Source organism: Rattus norvegicus, chromosome 9 (genome assembly GCF_036323735.1).
Source record: "Rattus norvegicus strain BN/NHsdMcwi chromosome 9, GRCr8, whole genome shotgun sequence".
NCBI lineage: Eukaryota > Metazoa > Chordata > Mammalia > Rodentia > Muridae > Rattus > Rattus norvegicus.
This window is the reverse complement of record NC_086027.1, coordinates 86,388,752-86,409,646: the sequence shown is the minus strand read 5'-3', so window position 1 is coordinate 86,409,646 and position 20,895 is coordinate 86,388,752. Positions and strand designations below refer to the sequence as shown.

At 46.3% G+C, this 20,895-nt stretch overlaps 1 protein-coding gene across 3 annotated transcripts in view; it reads left to right on the top strand.

Moving 5' to 3' along the window:
- Window positions 1–2,902: 2,902 nt before the first annotated feature.
- Window positions 2,903–20,895, top strand: part of Epha4 (Eph receptor A4) — a 142,763-nt gene continuing 124,770 nt past the window's right edge. The window contains exons 1-3 of one of the 3 annotated variants that reach the window (XM_008767249.4): window positions 2,913–3,096; window positions 6,244–6,311; window positions 10,805–11,468. In XM_008767249.4, the coding sequence (XP_008765471.1) occupies window positions 3,006–3,096; window positions 6,244–6,311; window positions 10,805–11,468 (823 nt within the window). In that variant the 5' untranslated portion in view covers window positions 2,913–3,005. Of the gene's footprint in view, window positions 3,097–6,243; window positions 6,312–10,804; window positions 11,469–20,895 lie in introns of all 3 variants that reach the window. The other 2 variants (NM_001162411.1, XM_039083683.2) reach the window with 2 other exon arrangements.

The window sequence follows — 20,895 nt, the reverse complement described above, 5'->3', positions numbered from 1 at the left end:
TTTTATACTTATTTAATGTTTGTTTGTATTGATACCTGGTTATACTATACAGCCTGGGGTGGAAATCACTGTTCCCATCAGTCTCTGCATCTGGAGGGCTGGACTAAGGTGTGTACCACACGGTGTGAATTATTTCATTTTAGAGGCAAGTGGTTTGGGTGGCGGCTACAACTCTAGCCTTTTCTTGTGTTTAGGTGACTCCCCTGGTTTGTTAGAAAGAGGGGAACACGAGAAAACTCCAGGCTCTTAGAGTATATACCCTGCACCAGGTAGTCCTGCATTGGTGGTCACCAGGGCCAGAACTGTTTCCATTTCTGCACTACTTAAAGAATCGAATTCGTTTGGGCTAGATGTTGTCCCAGTGACCAGGAGACTGTTCCCTTTGGGGGTCACTGAACAGCTGCCCCGTGACCTCACTGAGGAGGATACAGGACTCCTCCCCCACCCCAGTTAGCCTTTAGTTTCTTGGGTCTCCTGGAAGCTGGGTTGCCCTGAGGCCTGAGAAATAAAAGAAGGGGAAGGAAGGTAGGGAAGGGAAGACTGTGTCCTCATGTTTTAGCCTTGATTTTTTTTTTTCCAGACATCAGTAGCCGGAAAAGAGGGTTAATGTTCATTGTGCACATGGGGTGGGATGCGTGTTTTTGGAAATGTTGCTGCTTTCAAGGAGACAGACAGGTAGCTTTCTATTTCAACTACAGAAAATACACAGGACTCACTCTCCTGCCGAGACACAACCGGCACCTATTGTTTTAAAATGTTTTCCCAGAGCTTTCCCAGAAAGCTCTTGCCCTTTCTCAGTCTGAGCGGCAAACGATGGGGACCTAGATCTTTATATTTATTTTTCTGTAAAAGTCAGAAAGACACGTGAAAGAATCGAGACTTTTCTTAAGGGGACTTAGCGAGAACACTTTTAATAAATTATGCAACACATATATTCCCCCGTGCATAGAGTCCCCCACCCCCACCCCCGCGCCTCACTGATGTATACTCGGTAGCTACAATAACGGAAATCCACTTTCCCGGTGGGTGACATTCCAATAGGATTTTCCAAACCGCAGAGTCAAAATGCCAGGAGCCTTACACGCTGTCCCGCTGGACAACCGACTCAGCTATGGCCCATGGCCGCACTCTCGCCTTCTGTAAAAGTTGCTGGTGTGATTAGCCTGGGTGTTAGCCCGCACACAGTTCTCCTTCCCTGGGGGAGGGGTGCGGGGGTGGGAGGAGGCTATCGGTTCTCCATGACAATAACCAGAAAGTGCCTGGAGCCACTCTCGATTTTCTACCTGCTCCACATCTTGCCGTGATGCTCAGATTTTTTTACTCCATAGTCTCATTTTTGGGGGGCAAGCTACTCATGCAATCCTTTGAATGTGAAGTTCCTTCATGAAACGTTTTCCGAGTCCATCTTTCGTAGTCTAGGTGGAGGGAAGTGAGATAGGACTCTCCGCACTGTAGTGTGGGAAGACATGGCCAATTCTATAAATAAATTAGTAGCTCGGCTTGGACAACCTGGCTGGCTGGCTGAGGTCTTTGTCCCGTCTGCCTTGCTCGGGACCCGCGCGCTGCCACATCTGGCCGGCAGGTGGCGCAGTTGGCTCACGTAGAGCCTCTGCCCTCGCTGTTTGCAAAGTGCCTCCACTCTAAGCCTTAGATCTCAGGCTGAGACTCAGACTTGGAGAAGGGAAATCTGGCCCGGGAGGGATCCAAAAGAGGGGCGGCTTGAGGGGAGCACGGAAGGTGGGTCTTCTGGAATCCCACCCCTTTAAACGCCTGGGGAACAGCCACCCAGTTTCCCCAGGTAGCTAGCTGAGCTGATATCTGCGGTCGGCGCTCAACTGGCTTCCCCGGTGGCCTGAGCATCGGAGGGACCGACTGTGACCTGATGGTGTGTGCGTCCCTGGGAAGTCGATGGTTGGCATCCAGAACAACGCGGGGTTGTGGTACAAGTTTCTGCGGGTACAGCCTCTCATCTTGGTCTCCTGAGAGACTGTACCCATCAGCACCGGGGAGACGTAGGAGCTCAGAGCCACATTAGCTGCTCCAGGCAGCTTGCGACCCTCCGTGTGCCCATTCTGTGCAGCAGGTGTTCTCATTCGTACACCCTTCCCTTCTACACCTTTGTGTCCCGGAATGGCTAGACGTGGTTGCAGGGACTCTCCCTGGAAAGCGCACAGTGAATTCCCGGCAGCTAGGTCTGTCGCGAGGTGATTTCACCCTTCGCAGTCCGGTAGTGGGTCAGTCGACGTGAACACCCGGACCAGGGGTCACTTCCCGGCGATAGAAAGATTGGGGACAAGTGGCTACGTTGGGGAGACATTGGAGAGGACTGGGACTCCTTGGCTGGGTAACTAAGAAGGAAAGAAATAATCAAGCTACGAAAGTCCCCCAGCCCAAAGCATTTCCCACGGCGGAGCGCCATAAAGACACAAAACCGGGCAATGAGGGTGTCTGCGTGCAGCAGAGAGCGCCAGACCTGAGCTGGGGTGGGCAGTACAGCGACCCGACGACCTCAGCATGGGGCAAGAGCCAAGGTGCAGGTCAACCTCAGACTTATTTCATCTCAACAGGAGTCTTTTCTCCCTCGCCCAGCTCCGGATTTGGGGTCCGGCGAGGACTGCCATCATTTTCTGGCCTTCCCCGCCGTCCTGTCGGAGTCTCTCGAAGTTCCCTCTGCCGTCCAAGGGATCGATCCCCGAGGATCGAGACAAGGTTCCGGAGCTCCGGTGGGAGAACAGACCTATCACAGCTACGGAGCCAGCCTCCGGAGACCTTGAGCCCTGCGGAGGCTGGAGGGGGCGGGACCTCAGGGGGTGGGCTCTGCACAGTGGGGGTGGAGATGTGGCGCCGGTTCTGCTCTGCCATTGGTCGCAAGCTCCGGACTGGCGGGTGTACGTCACGGGCCGGGCCCACCCTCTTGGCAATGTCTTCAGACTGCTGCACTCCTAACTTAAGCATTTATTCCACTGGGATAGAAGCGGTAGGAGCAGCGTTGGCACCGGCGAACCATGGCTGGGATTTTCTATTTCATCCTCTTTTCGTTTCTCTTTGGAATTTGCGACGCTGTCACCGGTTCTAGGGTATACCCGGCGAATGAAGGTAAGAGCCGGGCAGCCCTTACGCGATCCGGGACCCGGAGAGGGTGATTCACTGATGAATGGTTCGGGAGCTCAGAACCAGTTAGGATGGGGGGCGGGGGGGGGGAGAGCGCGGCGTGAGCCTCGCGTTCCCACTCCGGAGAAGGGTGCGGGACAGAGGGGATCCTCTTAAGTGGGGAACGAGGAAGATCGGGCAGTCTGAACTGAGAGGGGTGACCGATGCAAGCTGCCACTCTGCCCAAGTTTGTAGTGAAAGGCCAAAGTTTATCAGCATCCGCCTGCAGGGCCGGCTTCAGGAGCCCCCAGGGGGATACACCAGGATTTAAAACAAAACAAAACAAAACAAAAATAACGTGTGAACAAAGTCCTCTTCATCAGCAGCACCAGCGAGAAGGGAAATGCAGATGAGCAGTGAAGGCTTAGCGCGCCCGGCCTCTTGTCCAAGCCTTGCGAGCCCGGGTTTCTGCAAAGTTTTCCCAGCGCTGCGCTTCCCGGGACCTGGCTGCCTGGTCTCCGCAGCGCAGCGGTGGTGGCGCCGCTTGCGGGCGCCGGTGACCTGATTTCTAGCACCGGGCCTCAGACACCTTTTTCTCCATCGGGCCGCGCAACCTAGAGGTTGCAATCGCAGGCCTACCTCTCCCCTACCCCAGATCCTTAGATCATCCAGCAAACCTAGAGGAGCAGTCAGCGAGTTAAACATACCCTACTTTAAGCTTCTCTCTCTGGAATGGTGTGAACTAGTCTGTAAGGACTGGCATGACCCACCGGACCCGCTCTTTCTTGGTGCTGTTTTCTGTTTATCTATTGAGACGTGCTGGAAGGATTGTTTTTCTGTCCGAGGTGAGGGGAGAGGTGGTGACCATTTAGTTTCTAATGGGCCTAGAGGGAAGAGAGCATTCTCTGTTTTGTCTGTCTCTGTCTCTCTTCCTCCTCCTGTGTGTGTGTGTGTGTGTGTGTGTGTGTGTGTGTGTGTGTGTGTGTGTGTGTTTGAGGGTAAATGTGTGCCTGGTGCGGGTGTCTGCATGAACCTGGACTATTTGTGCCGGGTAAGCGAGTGCGCAGGGTGTGAACGTGGGCCCGGGCCTCTGTTCGTGTTCCAACCTATACGCATTAGCTGTGCATCTGTCTTATCGATTCTTCCCACTCCATCCATCCATCCATCCATCCATCCATCCATCCATCCATCCATCCATCCTCCGTCTCCCCAGGCATCAGTCCATCTAGCTATTTCTGTGCAATCCACTATCATTTTTTCTGTTCCGAAGGAGGGAGCCAAAAACCAACTTAGGCTTGGCTAGGCAGAGGGTACCCGGAGCTCTCCGGGCAGAGGTTTGGACACTGTCATACACCTGCCCATAGGCACTGCAGGGGTGGAGGAGGGGAAAGTGGGGGTAGAAGAGTAGTCTCTCCCCTACTCCGTCTTCTCATTTCAGGGTTTGTGGCTTCGGTTTAGCACCTCGACAGCCGCTGTCGCTCAGTCCCTGGGGCTTTTCCTCTGAGCGGAACCGCGTACCTCGCGTCCTCATGGCTACTTACTTTACACACTTGTTAAGTGTCCCCAGAGACCTCTCTCGCCCCATACGTTAGAGTTAGGGTTCTTTTTTACCTTTAATTCACCCTTTTTTTTCCCTTTGGGACGCGAGACTGGGCGCCCTAGACAAAAAGGCGCACGTTGGAACCGTAGGCTAATGTTGAACGGGGGGGGGGGTGCACCTCCTTGCCCCTCCTTCCCTTAAAAATTAATTCATTTTGTTGCTTTTTATTCCCATCACGTTTCCTTTTCTCCCTTTTACCCTCCCTTTCTACTCCCTCCCTTTTTTTGTAAATTGGGTCTTATTGTTCCCTTTGTGTCCCTAATCCACCTTACATAAATCCAAGTGGATGTAGCGGGCTTTTCTCTAGGGACCGGGAAGAGAAGGGAGCACAACTCCAGGCGGGAACGACCCGGGAAAGGCTCTGCATTTTAGAATAATTAATAGACCCCAGGAATACAGGATCTTTCGGAGAGCTGGGGCAAAGGGGTTGTTTTTAACTTCCTGGATTTGAGGGGTAAAATGAGGGGAGGTGGGCAGAATTCCAGGCCCTGGGGGTGAGACTGAGAATTGGGGTACTCGGGCCGCCAGGACAGGGGCCTCCCATTCCCACCCTTCCCCCCAGCCTGAAGAGCCAGTCTCCCTGATCAAATTAATAACCCAAAGGGTTCCTTTTAGATGGGCCTTTCGAGTCCAGGCCCGAAGATCGTGGTGGGAAAGGCAATGTGGATAGGATTCGAATTCATTGCCTCGCTGTCAATGTCGTAGGCACCTAGCGCTTTATTCCACCCTGAGAAGGGTACCATAGCTCTAGAGGCCTCTTCTCCCTTCCCCCTAGCTTGGAGGCCCAATGTTAGGTGTAGTGCAAGCGTACTAAATCCATTAGGCAGTACTCCATACCTAAAATTCAAACCAGCCATTTCCTGGGGGGTGGAGGGCTCATCTCGGTTGTCCTCCAAAGGACCTAGGAAAAAGAGAATACTTCGGTGTACTTGCATTTTAACCTTAGGGATCTGCCGGCCTCCTTGCTGGGACTTAGATATTCACAAAGCAGACGGGGTATACAGGGACCTGTATTTATCTGGTGGTGGGGCTTAGGGGAAGGGGGGAAGAGCATTTTCCCTGACCCTTCAGGTCCTCCCATAGCATTCACTTGTGGGTCTGTCACCACCACCGGTGAGTTATGTGGTCATCTGAGGCTTGCAAAAACAAATACATCGAGTAGATAACAGACATAGATGAATGCAGACTTTGCTCTCTGGTGTTGCTGTCCTACACTGATAGATTTATTTTGTTTGCTCTGTGTTTGAGATGCCCTATTCATCCTTTTTAGAAAAAAAAATGAATCAATCGGGTCCTCGGATGGAATTTTAAATGCTAAGCAAGTTAAATAAATAACCTGCAGATTTCAAGAGGGGAGAGGATCATGTGAGGAGTGATTATTTACATAAGTGGGACCCAGTTTCGGTTTTGATCAGATTGGCTATTCGCACCCTCAACGCATATGGAAACGCTCAGGCAAATGGTTTTTGTGTTATTGGCTTTTGCAATTGGAAATTAATCTGTTTTCCTTTGTGTTTATATATATATATATACTTTTTTTTTTTTTTTTGCAGTTACTTTATTGGATTCCAGATCTGTTCAGGGAGAGCTTGGGTGGATAGCAAGCCCTCTGGAAGGAGGGGTAAGTTCTGAGGCCTTCTCTGAGGCAAGAAGGAAAAAAAAAAGAGTGATTAGCCACTTTCTGAGAGTCTAATGGCTTGATTCTCTGTGATTGTGGTGAGGGGGTCAGATTTCCGCTGTGGCCTATGAAGTGAATTACGCTTTGTTGGAGAAATCCAATACTCCCTTTGGATAGTTCTGTCATGGAAGACCTAGAAACCAAAAGGGCAGAAAGGGGCTTCAAAATTAGGAGATTGGTGGAAGTATAGACTTAGATGCCTATTTAAAACTAAAATACCGACAAGAAATACGATCTGGAGACCAAATTAGAATTTATGCCTATTACTCTGGTGGTCATGGAGTCCTGGCGGGGTTAATTTTAGAGCAATTGTTCTGCTTCCAGATGAAGAAGGGGAATAAAAAAAGATAGCAGAAAGAAAACATCTCCAGTTTGCACACCAAAGCAGCGGGGGAGGCCGGCCTCCTTACCTTTTTGGTCCTGTTGAGGAAGTTTCTGCCTGGGCTTGGGTATTCAGTTTGGAAGTTTAAGCATTTGAGTCTGGATCTCCACAAACTGGGGATGCTTGATTAGAAAGCACAAGAGGGCATCCTTCTTCATACCTCTGCTAGGCAAATTGTAGAACACTCCATGATCAATCCAGCAGAAGACTTCCTTCCTTAGCAACCACATCCCCACCCCCACCCCCCCAACCCCCAAAAGAGCAGCAGGTCACAAGTGAATCAGTCACAGAAGGAAGTCAGGGCAGCTTGTGTCTCTGACTGTGGGCCCGGATTGAAATAACTCACACCCTTTAAAAACTTAAGCAAGCCATCTGACCCTGACACGCGTGATAGTTTATGACAGAGTCAATTGATCAGGAACAATGAGAAGCAAAGATTAGCAAGCGAGGCATATAGTGTGATGCCAGCACCCAGCGTGGTGTTCCACAGCCTTGAATAAAGAATTGACAAACAAAACATCAAAAAGATTCATAGACACTATTATTTACAATATGTGTTTCAAAACTAAGAATGGGCAATTAAATAGTCATTAAAAAAAAAAAAAAAACCTGAGGAATCAAAGCAGGCCCTACAATCTGCCTGAAATGGAGATTGCCCTGCTTTCTGACTCTCAGTCTGAACTTGACTGCCTGCTGTTGGCTTGGTCTTTGATGAAAAATTCCATTCTGTCTCCCAAACCATTTTTTCTTAAAGGCCAGGAAAGGGAGAGTGATTGGCAGGCCTCTGGTAGTGTAGACAGGCTGTATTCGGTGCTGATTGCCCAAAATTGCCCTCATCCTCTGACTGTGAAGAAAGCTACAGCTTTATCTTGCTTCGAGTCAGACTCAACCTTAATCCTAGACTCTGGGCCAGTCACTGAGCCAGATGATGCTTTCCCAGGCTGCACCAGGAGTTTCCCTCCCTGGGTTAGAGTGTCTGACAACTACTGGCCAACACAACTGAGGAGAGAGAGTCCATGTTTATGAGAATGTTGTAAATGCCTCCTTTCTTTCTCCTTGCCCCGAGCATGAAGAGATCCTTTTCAACCTAGCTTGTTTCACTAAGTGTACACTTGGCCCATGTAAAACCAAGGAGTGACACATTTGGAAGTAGAGTCTATGGTCTGTCTGGTTTCTAGCAAACATGGGTTGTTGGAATTTAGTATGCAGACATCTTTTCTCCTCTTTCTGTAGAATGGCTGCAAGAGCACTTAGTCACATTTTCTAGACACAAAACTTTTAGTTGTTTTGAAGTCTCTATTTAAAAAAAAAAAAACCCAAAACACCAGAACCACTATGCATAGCTTACTGTGCACAACCCAGAACTTTCTGTGGACTTGAGTACTCAGTCTTTCTCCTCCATCATTATGAGGTATGTGTCAGTTCAGCTATCATTATTATTATTATTATTATTATTATTATTATTATTATTATTATTATGAGGCCAGACATGGCATTTTATAAGCCTACATCAGGATTGGTCATTCTGCAGGAACAAGAGAGGGGGGAGTGAGACAGAAAGGCCCATTGTCACCTGTTAAATTTCAAATACAGAATCTACTCACTGACATGTATACATACATACATACATACATAATACATATACATATGCATACATGTGTGTGTGTGTGTGTGTGAGAGAGAGAGAGAGAGAGAGAGAGAGAGAGAGAGAGAGAGAGACATGAAAGCAGATTGGGCAGGAAAGAGATCTGCAAGGGGAGGAGCATCAGGGGTTGACAAGCAAGGCTCCGTGGCACATATGTGTAAACATGTGATGATAAAACTTTCATTTTATACACTACCCCCCCCCAATTTTTTTAATGTAAAAGTCATTCAAAAACATAGCCGCCATTGAGAAAACTGTGAACGTTGACAGTTCAGCTAATCCCTATGTTTTTATCATTGAAATCCTTTTCAGGTCTAGAATGAACGTAAACTCTGAGAATCCACTAACTAGAAGCAGATTTTCTTGGAAAAGTCCAGGTTGAGGGTAAAAACATGGGGGCTTCTTGATTGTTCAGGACTCTCTCCTTGGAGACAGAGTATTTTCCCTTCTTTGTTGGAAACTGGAGAGCTGTGTAATGGTGGCTTTCACTTGTAGCATATTCTTTTAGAAACTCTTAAACAGTTTGCCAACACCCCAAAGCAACACATGAGAAGCCCTCAGAGATGGCTTCCTGTCTCAGGGAGCAATCAGGAAGAGCAGGATAATGGTGACAAGTGAAGGCTGGCTCCTGCTGGCAACTCGTACCAGGCACTCCCTTCTGACAGTGCCCATTTAAGTGGGTGCGCTGTGTTCTGTGGTGATTAGGAAACAGACAACTAAGGGAAGATCCCTGGGTGCCATGGGCCACGGAACAATGTGTTAATACACTGAGATGCATACTCACCTGACCTGAATTACCCCACAGGGGCTCTAGAGAGAACTCCCTGCACTTTGATTTACAAGAATAAATGCGCTTTTCCAATTCATCTTTGCTCTGACATGAGCGGCATTCTGAGTAGGTATTTTGGATGCAAAATCTATTTTTAGATTTACATGAATTTCCCCCAAACAAGTAAACTACTTATAATTTATCACCTCCTAGATTATTATAATAATAATGATAATGATAACCACCACAGGACATGCAACACTCTTCAGCTCCAACTTTCACAACGAGAGCAGAAATACAGAATCGAATCGAATCAAATACAGAATTATATGCATTAAAACCCTTCATCAATGGCCTTTCTGTCCACTAAGAGTTTCCCCTGGGAGAATGGGGACCTGTTGAAAGATGCGTTAGGATACCTGTTAGAGGGGATGTGTTACTGTGGAACACAGTTTTCAAAACTCTCTTTTTTTTTTCCCCCTCTAATTATATTTCTGTTAGGTATTTAAGCTGATTTATGCCAGATCTATATCAACCCCGCATTATTTTGAATACTAATGAACAATTGGAAGCTGTCTAGCAGTCTAGAAGGAGCTAGGGTTTAGGTGTGACCCAAACTGTCTTTTTGCATTTATTATAGGAGGGGTGCGAATCTCTCCTCAAAATGAGTCCCTGAGCGTGGACACTACCCACCATTAGTCTGCCAGTCAGGAAGTAGAATGCAACAAGAAACAGCCCAGTCTCCTTTTAATTTTCTTGCCTGGGCTTTCAGTTATAAATACCACTATTTTGGTTTAACTGGCTGAGACTAATTGGAAGCACTCATTCATTCACCCTGTTGACGTGTGTGTGTGTGTGTGTGTGTGTGTGTGTGTGTGTGTGTGTGTTGTTTCAAAAATAAGAAAATGCATACACTCAGAGCAATTCAATGGGTTCTGAAGTTTTCAATTCCTGTGATAGTCTATTTGAGAAACCCAGCCAGGGTTCCTATACTGTCTCCCAGGTTTGCAGAAACCAGGTAGGATTTTCTGTTTTGCCCTTTAAAGACTAGGAACAGTTTTGTTTTTTAAGTCATAAAAAAAAAAAGTATTAGGGAGCAAAGTTCTGACAGGAACACTGCTAATTAACTGATAACTGTCTTCCTTTGGCAAGTTCAACTCTTCCTGCCCTTAATTTGCAGATTTCTGTTTAGTGTTGAAACAAATACACATACAGGTTTTTTTTGTTGTTGTTGTTTTGTTTTTGTTTTTTTTTTTTTTTTCATTTATGAGTAAATGTTGCCACTTGGAGCTGTAGCTCTTGTAATAGGTGAATTTGAGGTTGCCGGACCATCTCAAGAACTGCTGAGAGCACACGAGCAGTAAATCCACTGTTGCCTTTCTGTTTTAGGCAGAAAAGAGAAGCGGTCTGTGTAGGGAGGAGGAGGGGGATCCGCACTGAGGAGGGTGTGTGGGCGGGGGGGGGGCAGTTCTCAAGAAAATAGCAAAATAGCCCATAAGATACTCCCTACCCCTGGGCAGGGTGGGGGTGGGGGGACTGTCGCACAGTAATTTTCTTCTGTCCTCAGAGTGTGAAATAGATTGGCTGAATCTGTCTGAAGAACCTTTCTCATTGATAACGTTTCCTTTGGATCTTTGCAGTGGGAGGAAGTAAGCATTATGGATGAGAAAAATACACCGATCCGAACCTACCAGGTATGCAACGTGATGGAAGCCAGTCAGAACAACTGGCTGCGAACTGACTGGATCACCCGAGAAGGGGCGCAGAGGGTGTACATTGAAATTAAGTTCACTCTGAGGGACTGCAACAGTCTTCCGGGCGTCATGGGGACTTGCAAGGAGACGTTTAACCTTTACTACTATGAATCGGACAACGACAAGGAGCGCTTCATCAGAGAGAGCCAGTTCGGCAAGATCGACACCATCGCAGCGGATGAGAGCTTTACACAGGTGGACATTGGGGACAGAATCATGAAGCTCAACACCGAGATCCGGGATGTAGGGCCCCTGAGCAAGAAGGGTTTTTACCTGGCTTTTCAGGATGTGGGTGCTTGCATCGCCCTGGTGTCTGTTCGTGTGTTCTACAAGAAGTGTCCCCTCACCGTTCGAAATCTAGCCCAGTTCCCCGATACCATCACTGGGGCTGATACCTCTTCCCTGGTGGAAGTTCGAGGCTCCTGTGTCAACAACTCAGAAGAGAAGGATGTGCCAAAAATGTACTGTGGGGCAGATGGTGAATGGCTGGTACCCATTGGCAACTGCCTATGCAATGCTGGGCACGAGGAGCAGAATGGTGAATGCCAAGGTAAGAACAGCCATACTGTACTTTTCATTAGGGCTTAGTGCACGTAATTAAATCAGAGAGGAGACTGAATGGAGTGAAGCCAGTAATTAGCAGCCCCTGTGGGATGTGCTGGGACAGAGGGATCTAATGAGTAAGTGCTGTAGCTCCAGGTGGCAAGGCTAAGACATTTCTAATACTGAGAAAACAAACGATGCTGTTGTAATCAGCAGAAGGCCAAGCACATTTGCTAACAGGCACTTAGATCCCAGCCGGCTTGATGCCCCTTCTGAAATGCAAATGAACAAGCTGAAGAAATGGGCTTGCTTGATCCTTGCTTAAAGAGGGCAAAAAACCCTTTTGGAGCCAGTCTCCTGACTCTTGGTGAAGAGAGCAGAATGTGTGTGAGCGTGAAGGAGTTAATGTATGTTGACTCACCAGGTGCCTTCCCACTGATTACAATTAATCCGTACACAGAGAGTACTTTAATTTTTTCCCTGCTTCGTGGACCAGTGGAGAAGTGGCCCAATAGGGTAAAGTAGACGATACTTCAAGTACCTCTGTTCCAACTAATGCCCCTTGAAGGGTTTCAAAGCAAAATGAATCTTGACAAAAGACCTCTCTCTTCATTTCTTTTAGGAGATCATAATGCAGTTAGGGGGAGCCTCCTGATTGGATCTGTGGTCAGAGGCCATGATGATAGTAAACTGTGATCCCTTTTGGTTGTTGGGTTTTGGAAAAAGTGTACTTTCGTTGGTTGTAATCTATTACTAAAGGGATCTTCGCCTATCTCACACAAATGAGAGTTTAGTTTCTGACTTCCTCTGTCAGAGCAGAGACCAGCAGTTTTGCGTTTGCATTGGAGCTAAGGTTGAGAGGAACTCCTGCTTATATCATGTGTGGATTCAGATGTCCAAACAAGCCAGTCTTCTGTCTCGCTTGGCATCATCCACAGTCTGTTGCTTCCCTACTCTGTAATGGCCACTGCAAAGTGGTGACTCCGGGTTCCAACTGTGGAACAGATCAGATGGATCTTTTCTGTCAGTCGAGGCCTTGGGGGTTCACCTGATTGGGTGATTAAAGGGCCTGAGGTAAATGGCTGCCAAACAATTTGTCCGGCATCCCAAGCATCCTAATGACAGGGTGCGATCAAGTGTAAGGCATTCATTCCACTCGCTAGACCTCGAGTCTGTGGGCATCGGCACAAGAAAAAGTACATTGGTGGTCATTGTGGTGTTATCCGGTTACGCGATTCCGCTTTGAGAGTTTTCTACTTCCTCCAGGGGCCTTCACTGATTTGCTGTAGTTATTTATTTCTGGGAGTGGCCTACTACGGATGTTCTTTTATTTCTTTATCAATACGAGATAAAGATCAATTGTCTTATTTCCCAAGCTAAAGCGTTAATTTGCAAACACGAAAGTCACAGCACAAAGTTTCCATGTAGATGAGCCACGTACTGTGTGATTTGGTTTTGACTTGGAGAGGACTTGATAAACTCGGATGGGGTCAAAAGCCTGAAGTATATCCTGGCTTTTGCATGAAAAAAAGTAGTGTGTACCTTGTCACTGGTGCAAAAGCCTCGACAGCCATCACACACAGCCAAATGCCCAGGACGGTGACACTACGGCTTTCTAGAAAAGAAGCTTCTCTTTTTGATTTTTGTAAACCCTGACTTTCTTTCGTCCAGAGATCCCTGTATGTGATTGTTGCTCCTCCATTTCCGGCTCCCATGCTCTCTCTGCCAACATTAGCTCAGCTCAGTCTCCCTAGAGCTATTGATTTTCAGTTGTCACAGATCCTGGTAACTCATATATTGCTCTACCTGCAACTCCTTGATGCCTTTACAAGCCAAATTAGGGGAGGGGAGAGAGAAAAGGAGAGGGAGATGAAGCCAATGGAACGTTTTTGTGGTTTGCTTTATGGAACTGATGTGTGTGAGTGTTCATCCTGTGATACGCGGAAGGGACAGAGCAAGGAGCTGAACTCTGCAGCAGACCCTGTCCATTTCGGAGCAGCTGCCTACAAAGGTAGTTTTAAAATGAGTGAGATGAAAGGGTATGGATGGTTGGGGTGTGTGTGTGTGTGTGTGTCTGTGTGTGTGTGTGTGTGTGTGTGTGTGTGTGTGTGTGTGTGTGTTGTGACAAAGGCCAGAGGAAGACTTACTGTCCCTGTCTCATTCTCTTAAGACGAGGTCTTGAGGAACCCAGAGCTATGTTGGCAGCCAGTAAGTCGCAGAGAGCCTCTCGTTCCCCCACTCCTGAGAGCTGGGGTTACAGTTCTGTGTGTGCTATACCTAGCTTTCCTATGTGAACGCGGAGGATTTCTCCCTAGCCCCGGGTCTGGCTCATTGGAGAACAGGGACTTGCAACAAACGATGCTGGGATGGCTTCAGGTTGGTGGAGTAACTGAGAATGGCATTGAACTCCAGATCCCCCTGCCTCCGTTCCCAAGTATTAGGCCTATGTGTGCGCAGCACCGCCCCCAGCAGCTGAGTCATGTTTTAAGAACTTGGTGTTTTCATCAGAGCAGGGGAGTGGGGGGGAGGGGGGCTTCGAGAGTTAAATCTGAATTTGCTTTTTTCCCCTCACTGCATGGATAACACTCAAGGAGATGCTTGGAGCGCAAAAGTCAGTCATTTGTTTTTCCGTTTCTGCCCAGAAGTCTCTGGTGAATTTAAGCAAGAAGGAAAAACTTGACTAGGAGATTTCTGAAATCCCAAACTTGAATGAGATCTTTAAAAGATGATGCCTCAGTGTAAAACTCCCCGGAGGAGGAAAACAGTTGACCTTGGTGGACAGCCTTCCTGGACCCAGAGCATCACAGGATAGGTCACACAGGTGTGGGGACTAGGGAGTGTCTCTCGGTTTGATAGTTGGACTGGGGAGTGTCTCTCAGTTTGATAGTTTGGTGATATGACCTTGAGCATATTTCCTAAGCCTTGGTTCGTTCAACTATAAAACTGAATGGAGGAGCCATTGTACTAAACCCACAAACTTGCCAAAGGACTCCAGGCAGTAGAGGTCACCTGGCAGATCAGAAACACTAAAGTGGTGGACATGTTAATATCTCTGTCACTTGCTCTTCCCAAGGTCAAAGCTTTTGACTTGGAAGTTGGGTTAGAATAATTAATCGGGTTCCCAGCCACTATCTGCAGTCAAGGCTAAAGATGGACACCAGCCCTAAATCCTTCACAAAACCCCCTTTTCACACCTCAGATCTAAAATCATTCGATCCCCCCCCCCCCCACCTAACCTTTTTTCTCTATCTCTATAGCAAAAAACTTTCCTCTGAATGAAAGACCAGCGATTTGGGGGTGGGACAAGGAGAATGTAAAGAGAGCTTAAGGAGAAGCATAAAGGAGACCAGGCCAGCTCCTCACAACCCTGGCAGCAGGGTCCTCCCCATTGTCTTTTCAATGGGTCCACTGCAGCAGAACAAATAGAAGGACAGGTGAAAGGTCACCTACTTCCTCATCCATCTTCCTCAGGGTCTGAGAGGTCAGAGGGAAGATTGATTAAGATTTTAAACATTTGACAAAGGCTCCTTGGGTGAAAATGGCCAGGGCGGGTGGGGGCCTGGGGTGTACTGTTGTCCCCAGTCTAACCCTGGTCATCCTCTAGAGTCCTCAAGGGACCTTGGTGACAGTGCTACACTTCCTCTTGCAGTTCTTAGAGCCAACAGTACATGCTGATGTAAGAGGGATGCAGTCTGCTTGGAAGGTGTCAAGAGCCTGGGAGATGGCTAAGCTGGCCGAAGCAGCTGCAGTTCCATTGTGCCGTGGACTAGCATGATCTAAAACGATTTGGTTTGGTTTCACTAGGACAATGAGGAATGTCAGCCACTTGTCTGTCCTCAAGGAGAGAGACTGACTGTAGGACCCAGTCAGCCCAGGCCTCCAGACTCACTGCAGAGGATAGCTCTACTCTCTCCTAGTTGGTTTCCCAGGCTTAGTAGGATCTGCAGAGAAAAATTAAGATATAAGGTGGTCTCTCTTTCTGTGTCTGGGGAGCAAAGATGGGCTCACACGTGCCTGGTGTTTAGGACACAGTTCCTGTCAGCTCCGAAAATTAGGCAGACCAAAAGACTTATAATGTTTTTAAAAATCTTAATTTTAAAAGCTGGAAAAAAAAATTAAAAGAGAGACCCAGACTTACTCTTTGGGAAGTGCTAATAAAAATGTTTACAGAATGGATGTATAAAAAGGATATTAGTGAAAAAGAAAAGATTCTTTAAAAGGCAAAGAATCATAATAGTGACATTATGAAGTTAGGCAGGAATCCAGTGGTCTGGTAGTCTAGCTCAGTGGTAGAATATATATATCCCCAGAATGGGAGCGATTGTGAGGTCCAACCCTAGCAATATAAATGCAAACTAATATAAATAGCAACTGTGGACTCCAGTACTGATGTGTATTATATCATATCACACGTGCTGTCTTGAACTATATCATTCCATATTCTATAGCATCCAAGAATGAATGAAGGCTGTAGGAAATGACATGGCGGCTACGAAATTGAAATATTGTAAATTTATCCTCTGCAAAGGAGAAAACCATATCAAAAAAAGGCAGATGGCTGTGTTTGTCTGATACGTGATAGGACTGTCATAGAAAGAAGCGGTGGACAGAAGGGTTTCAAATATAGTTCAGAGAGCCACCCTTCCATACCCTTTCATTTTGTGAAATTTTTTTTCTACCTTTGAATCGTGTCTTTAAGAATCAATTGCTCAACTCACGAGGCTGCTTTTATCTGGAGCTTTGAAGCGCGTCTGTGATCACTCACAGACCTAATTCTTTATCTCAGAGGAGCAAGGTTTAATTATTGTCCTTTTTCTTCCATAGTCTTTTTAAAAAAAATGTTTTTTCCCTTCATTGTGTGACTAGGTCTCTTTTGTGAGCAGGGGATCATGCGCTGGTCTCTATTTTGGGTTCAGCAAAGCGTCACCTGGGAATTATCTCAGTCAGGGATTTTTGAAATACGTTATTTGAGATTTGATGACTTATTTTATTCTAACTGAGCTTCCTTGAACCTTTCAAGAGTGAATTAAGACGTCATTATTTTTATTAATACTTGAGCTGCTAGGAAGAAGGCTGATTAAATGGTTTTCGCGGTTGCCACTGTGCAGAGCGAAGGTGGCCCTGTTACAACTGGCTTTCACAGCCTCGAACTCCACCACACTTAACTTTTTTTTCTCTCTCTTTTTGGCTTTTAGTTGATGGATTTAATATTACCAAAGAATTGCACGCTTGTCAGAAAAATTCCCAGTGTAGGCTTGTGCAAAGTCAGGAGGAGTTGCTCACCCTTACACATACACAGAAGCTTCACACACACATTCAGGTTTCAAACTCACTCCTTAGCCACCATCTGCACAATTTGACAGGTACCTCTACTTATACATTAAAAAAATAATAATAGCAACAGCTATTCTTTTAACTGTCATCTTGTTTATTATAAAACGTGGCCATTGTAAACACCCATTTATATTAGGGATGTAATTTTCTCTCATTATTGGAAAAGTTAAGTAAGATCTTCATACTACAGTTTCTGAAATATTACTTTATGAGACACGGGGCCTCACTGTGTGGCTAGCCCTGGCTAACTTGGGACTCTCTCTATATGTACACTAGCTGCAAACTCAGTGAGATCCATGTGTCTCTCTCTGCCTCCCGAATACTGGCTATAAAGGCATCTGCCACCATTGCCAGGCCGATATCTTTAAGCTAACACTTTAACTTGTAAGTTTCCTTGCAATTTCCATTTAGAAACAGTTGATGAACTGTGCTTTATTGCATCTTGAGCAGGTAAATTTAGTAAAACTTGATGTAAGTGGATGAGTGGGGCCAAGCGATGTCTATCCAAGTCACTGCCATGGTGACAATCAATGGAGCAGAAGACATCTCATTAAATGTTCATTGAGTGAATTAATAAGTAAACAAATGAGTAAGGGATTCTGACCCGTGTTGTATTAAACATTTATCTGGGAGACTTATATTCCATGGAGTCCTTTGCTTGCGGGCTAATGCATCAATAAATTCCTAGTTTATGTGTTCGCATTTCAGTTACCTCCTCGCTCTTTTTTTTTCAAATGAGCCATTTTCTCCATTGGCTTGCATTTGAAGATCTCTGCCATGTCATCCTTTGCCTTAACCACTACTACACAGCTGCCACCGACCACCACCACAACTGGGTTCATTTAGTGCTCGACAACTCTCCCGACCTAGAGGCTCACCCCAATCAAACTCGAGGACAGGAAGATGGGTGTGGTGCTGATCTAAGGCTTTGGAAACTCCCGTGATTTCCTTGTGCTAGGTCATCACAGATGACCTTGCCCTTCTGTGGCACCTCCTGGAAGGCGTGTCAGTGTGCACACCTCCATCACCAATGCTTTCCTCAGCCATGGCAGTGGGTAATGGATGAGGCTGAGGCATTACCTCTGGGAGACTCTGCAGTTATGTGTGTGGGGGGGGGGGGAAACTAGGCCTTATCTTTTTATCCTTAATATCTCTGCCAGAACGTGGTATGCAGCTCATGAAGTTAACACAGACCTAGCATAATCCCGAGAGTTTGAGGGTTGAGTGGAATTTCTCATTGTGACTTACCTGGATATGTAATTATGGACACTTACTCAACTTCCCTAACCTGAAGGTCACATGTGTACATTGGTGATACTTACCCATATGCCATTGAGTGTGATCTGTACATAGAAGCATTATGTATGGAGGGCATATCATCAGCCATCACTTGGAAATATTTTTTTTTTTTTTTGGTTCTTTTTTTCAGAGCTGGGGACCGAACCCAGGGCCTTGCGCTTCCTAGGTAAGCGCTCTACCACTGAGCTAAATCCCCAGCCCCGGAAATATTTTTTAAAAATATTTATTTGTGTGTGTGTGCATATGTGCACACGCACGTTTGTGCATGCACTAGGCACTGTGTGTGTACAGTGCCCAAGGAAACCAGAATTCATTGAATCCCTTGGAGCTGGAGTCACAGGTAGTTATGAACTGTTCAACACGGGTGCAGGGAACTTTGGAAGAATAGCAAGTGTTCTTAACTAGAGAAGTCTCTGTCTAGCGCCGATGTTAAAAACCTTTACATTTATTTTTCTGGTGTGAGTATGAGTGTGGTAGCAGTGTGGGGCTGTTTGGTCAGTTTCTGCCCACCAATAATAATAGGTCTCAGCATAGAGATTTGTTTGTTTTGAAAGGTCAATGGCTACTTTTCCAGGAAAGAGTAATGGTGTAGGTCTTTTAGGTTTCTATTGCTGTGGTGAAACACCATGAGCAAAGCAACTTGAGGAGCAAAGGGTTTCTTTCAATCACAGTTGCTTGTGACAGCTCATTAGCAAAAGAGTCAGGGCAGGAACTCAAACAGTGCAGGAACCTGAGGGCAGGAGCTGATGCAGAAGCCATGATAGGGGGTGGGGGTGGGGTGGGGGCTTCCTCTGCCTGCTTTCTTATATCACTCTTGACCGGCAGCCCTGGGATGGCATCACCCACAGTGGGCTGAGTCCATCCCCAGTGATCACTCAGAAAATACCTTACAGCTGCATCTTTCAATTGAGCCTTTATTAGATATAGCTGTAAGGGATTTTCCTTCCTTCCTTCCTTCCTTCCTTCCTTCCTTCCTTCCTTCCTTCCTTCCTTTGCTCTTTAAGACAGGGTTTCTTTGTGTAGCCCTGGCTGTCCTGGAACTCCCTCTGTAGACCAGGATGAACTTGAACTTACAGATTGGAACTCCGTCTGGAGACCAGGCTGGACTTGAACTTATAGATAGATATCTGCTGCCTCTGCCTCCAAGTGCCGGGATTAAAGGAGTACATCACTATCGCCACATCATTGGGCATTTTCTTACTTAGTGATGACTCTCTCTAACTTGTATTCCATTGACATAAGCTAGCTAGTACAAACAGCAGAGTAATAAAGGTTCTTTTTAATTTTATGTATATGAATTCTTTCATATATGTGACTAGTTGATGCTTGAGGAGCCCAGAAGAGGGTGTTGGGCCCCTCAACCTTGAATTAGGCTCAGTTGAGAGTGTGGGTGAGTGTTAGTAATTGAACTTGAGGCCCCTGAAAGAACAATCAATGGCCTTACCCATGAGCCATCATCTCTCCAGCCCCAAGGCTTGTCTTACCTACATTGATGACATCACACACACCCTCTTTATTAAACTACTGTTCTAAGTCAGTGGTTTTGAAATGTGATCCATATGGAGTCTTCCGTAAGACCCTTTCATGTGGCCTACAAGGTCAAAACTTTCTTGATTCTAAGATATTGCCCCTGCCACTCATCCTCTCAGAAGAGCAATGGAGTTTTGCAGAAGCTCTCTGACATGCTATCTCACTGAATTAATTATAGAGCCAGGTATAAAAATCCAGGTGTCTAGTACTACTAAGTCTGGCATTTGAAGAGATACAAAAAAGAAAAACAGATTAGGAAAGTTATGCCCTCTTTCTCTGTAATCTTATTTGAGACACACAGTTTTGGGGGTGGGGGTGTTTATTTTGGTTTCATTAAAATATGTTGTTTGTCTTAACCCAGAGTGGACTTATTTGCTTTCCCCCACCCTTTTTTGAGACCCAGTCTCACTATGCAGCCTTGGCTGTCCTTATACTCACTAAGTAGGCTCTGAACTTGTGCCACCTTCTTCCTCTTCTCTCCTAAGAGCCAAGATTATTGATGTGCACTACCAAGCCCTGCTTGTTATTTTTTCAGTGATTAAAAATAATAACAAAATAGTTGGACTCAGGGAAGGCAGTTGCTGTCAAGTCTGATGACCCAAGTTCGATTTTCAGGACCCAGATGGTGGAAAAGGACAACTGACTTCCACAGAATGGTTCTCTGACCCTCAGGAGGCATGAAAGCCCTGTCTACACATAAACAATTAAATTTGCTGTACAAATGCCTTCCAGTTTTCTGTTTGTCTTGTTCTAAAGGTAGACGCAGACAGCTGTAAGTCATCAATAGAAGTGCCTTGGCATCCCAAATAGCTTTTAAGAGAAGAGAGGGTTCCAAGGCCAAGAAGAGAGAACCAGTGTAGGAGCCCATCAGCCTTTTTATTTGGGCAATCAGACAATCCGGAGTGCACTTCTGTCTCCTGGTGGTCTGTCGAGACACGCTACTGATTTAAATGGATTTGGGAAGGTCTGGCATGGTGAGGGGGTAGGGATCTTTTCCATAATCTGGGAGATTATGGTTGGTTTGGAAGAGTGGCATTTCAGTTGACCTTATAGATGCTTCCATAAAATTAGGAACCAATTTACAGCCCTTGGCTTCTTAAAAACTGGTTGTCTGTGTCCAATAACATGGCTCAGTGTTCCCTTTAGATTTATTATAAGAAGAGATGATTGAAGAAGACCTAGAGAGAGAGTGGGGGTTTTTTTCTCTTGGATTTTCAAACTTCTCGTCCTATTGTGTTGACAGCAGGTACCCCTGAGCTGGTAGGGGAAGG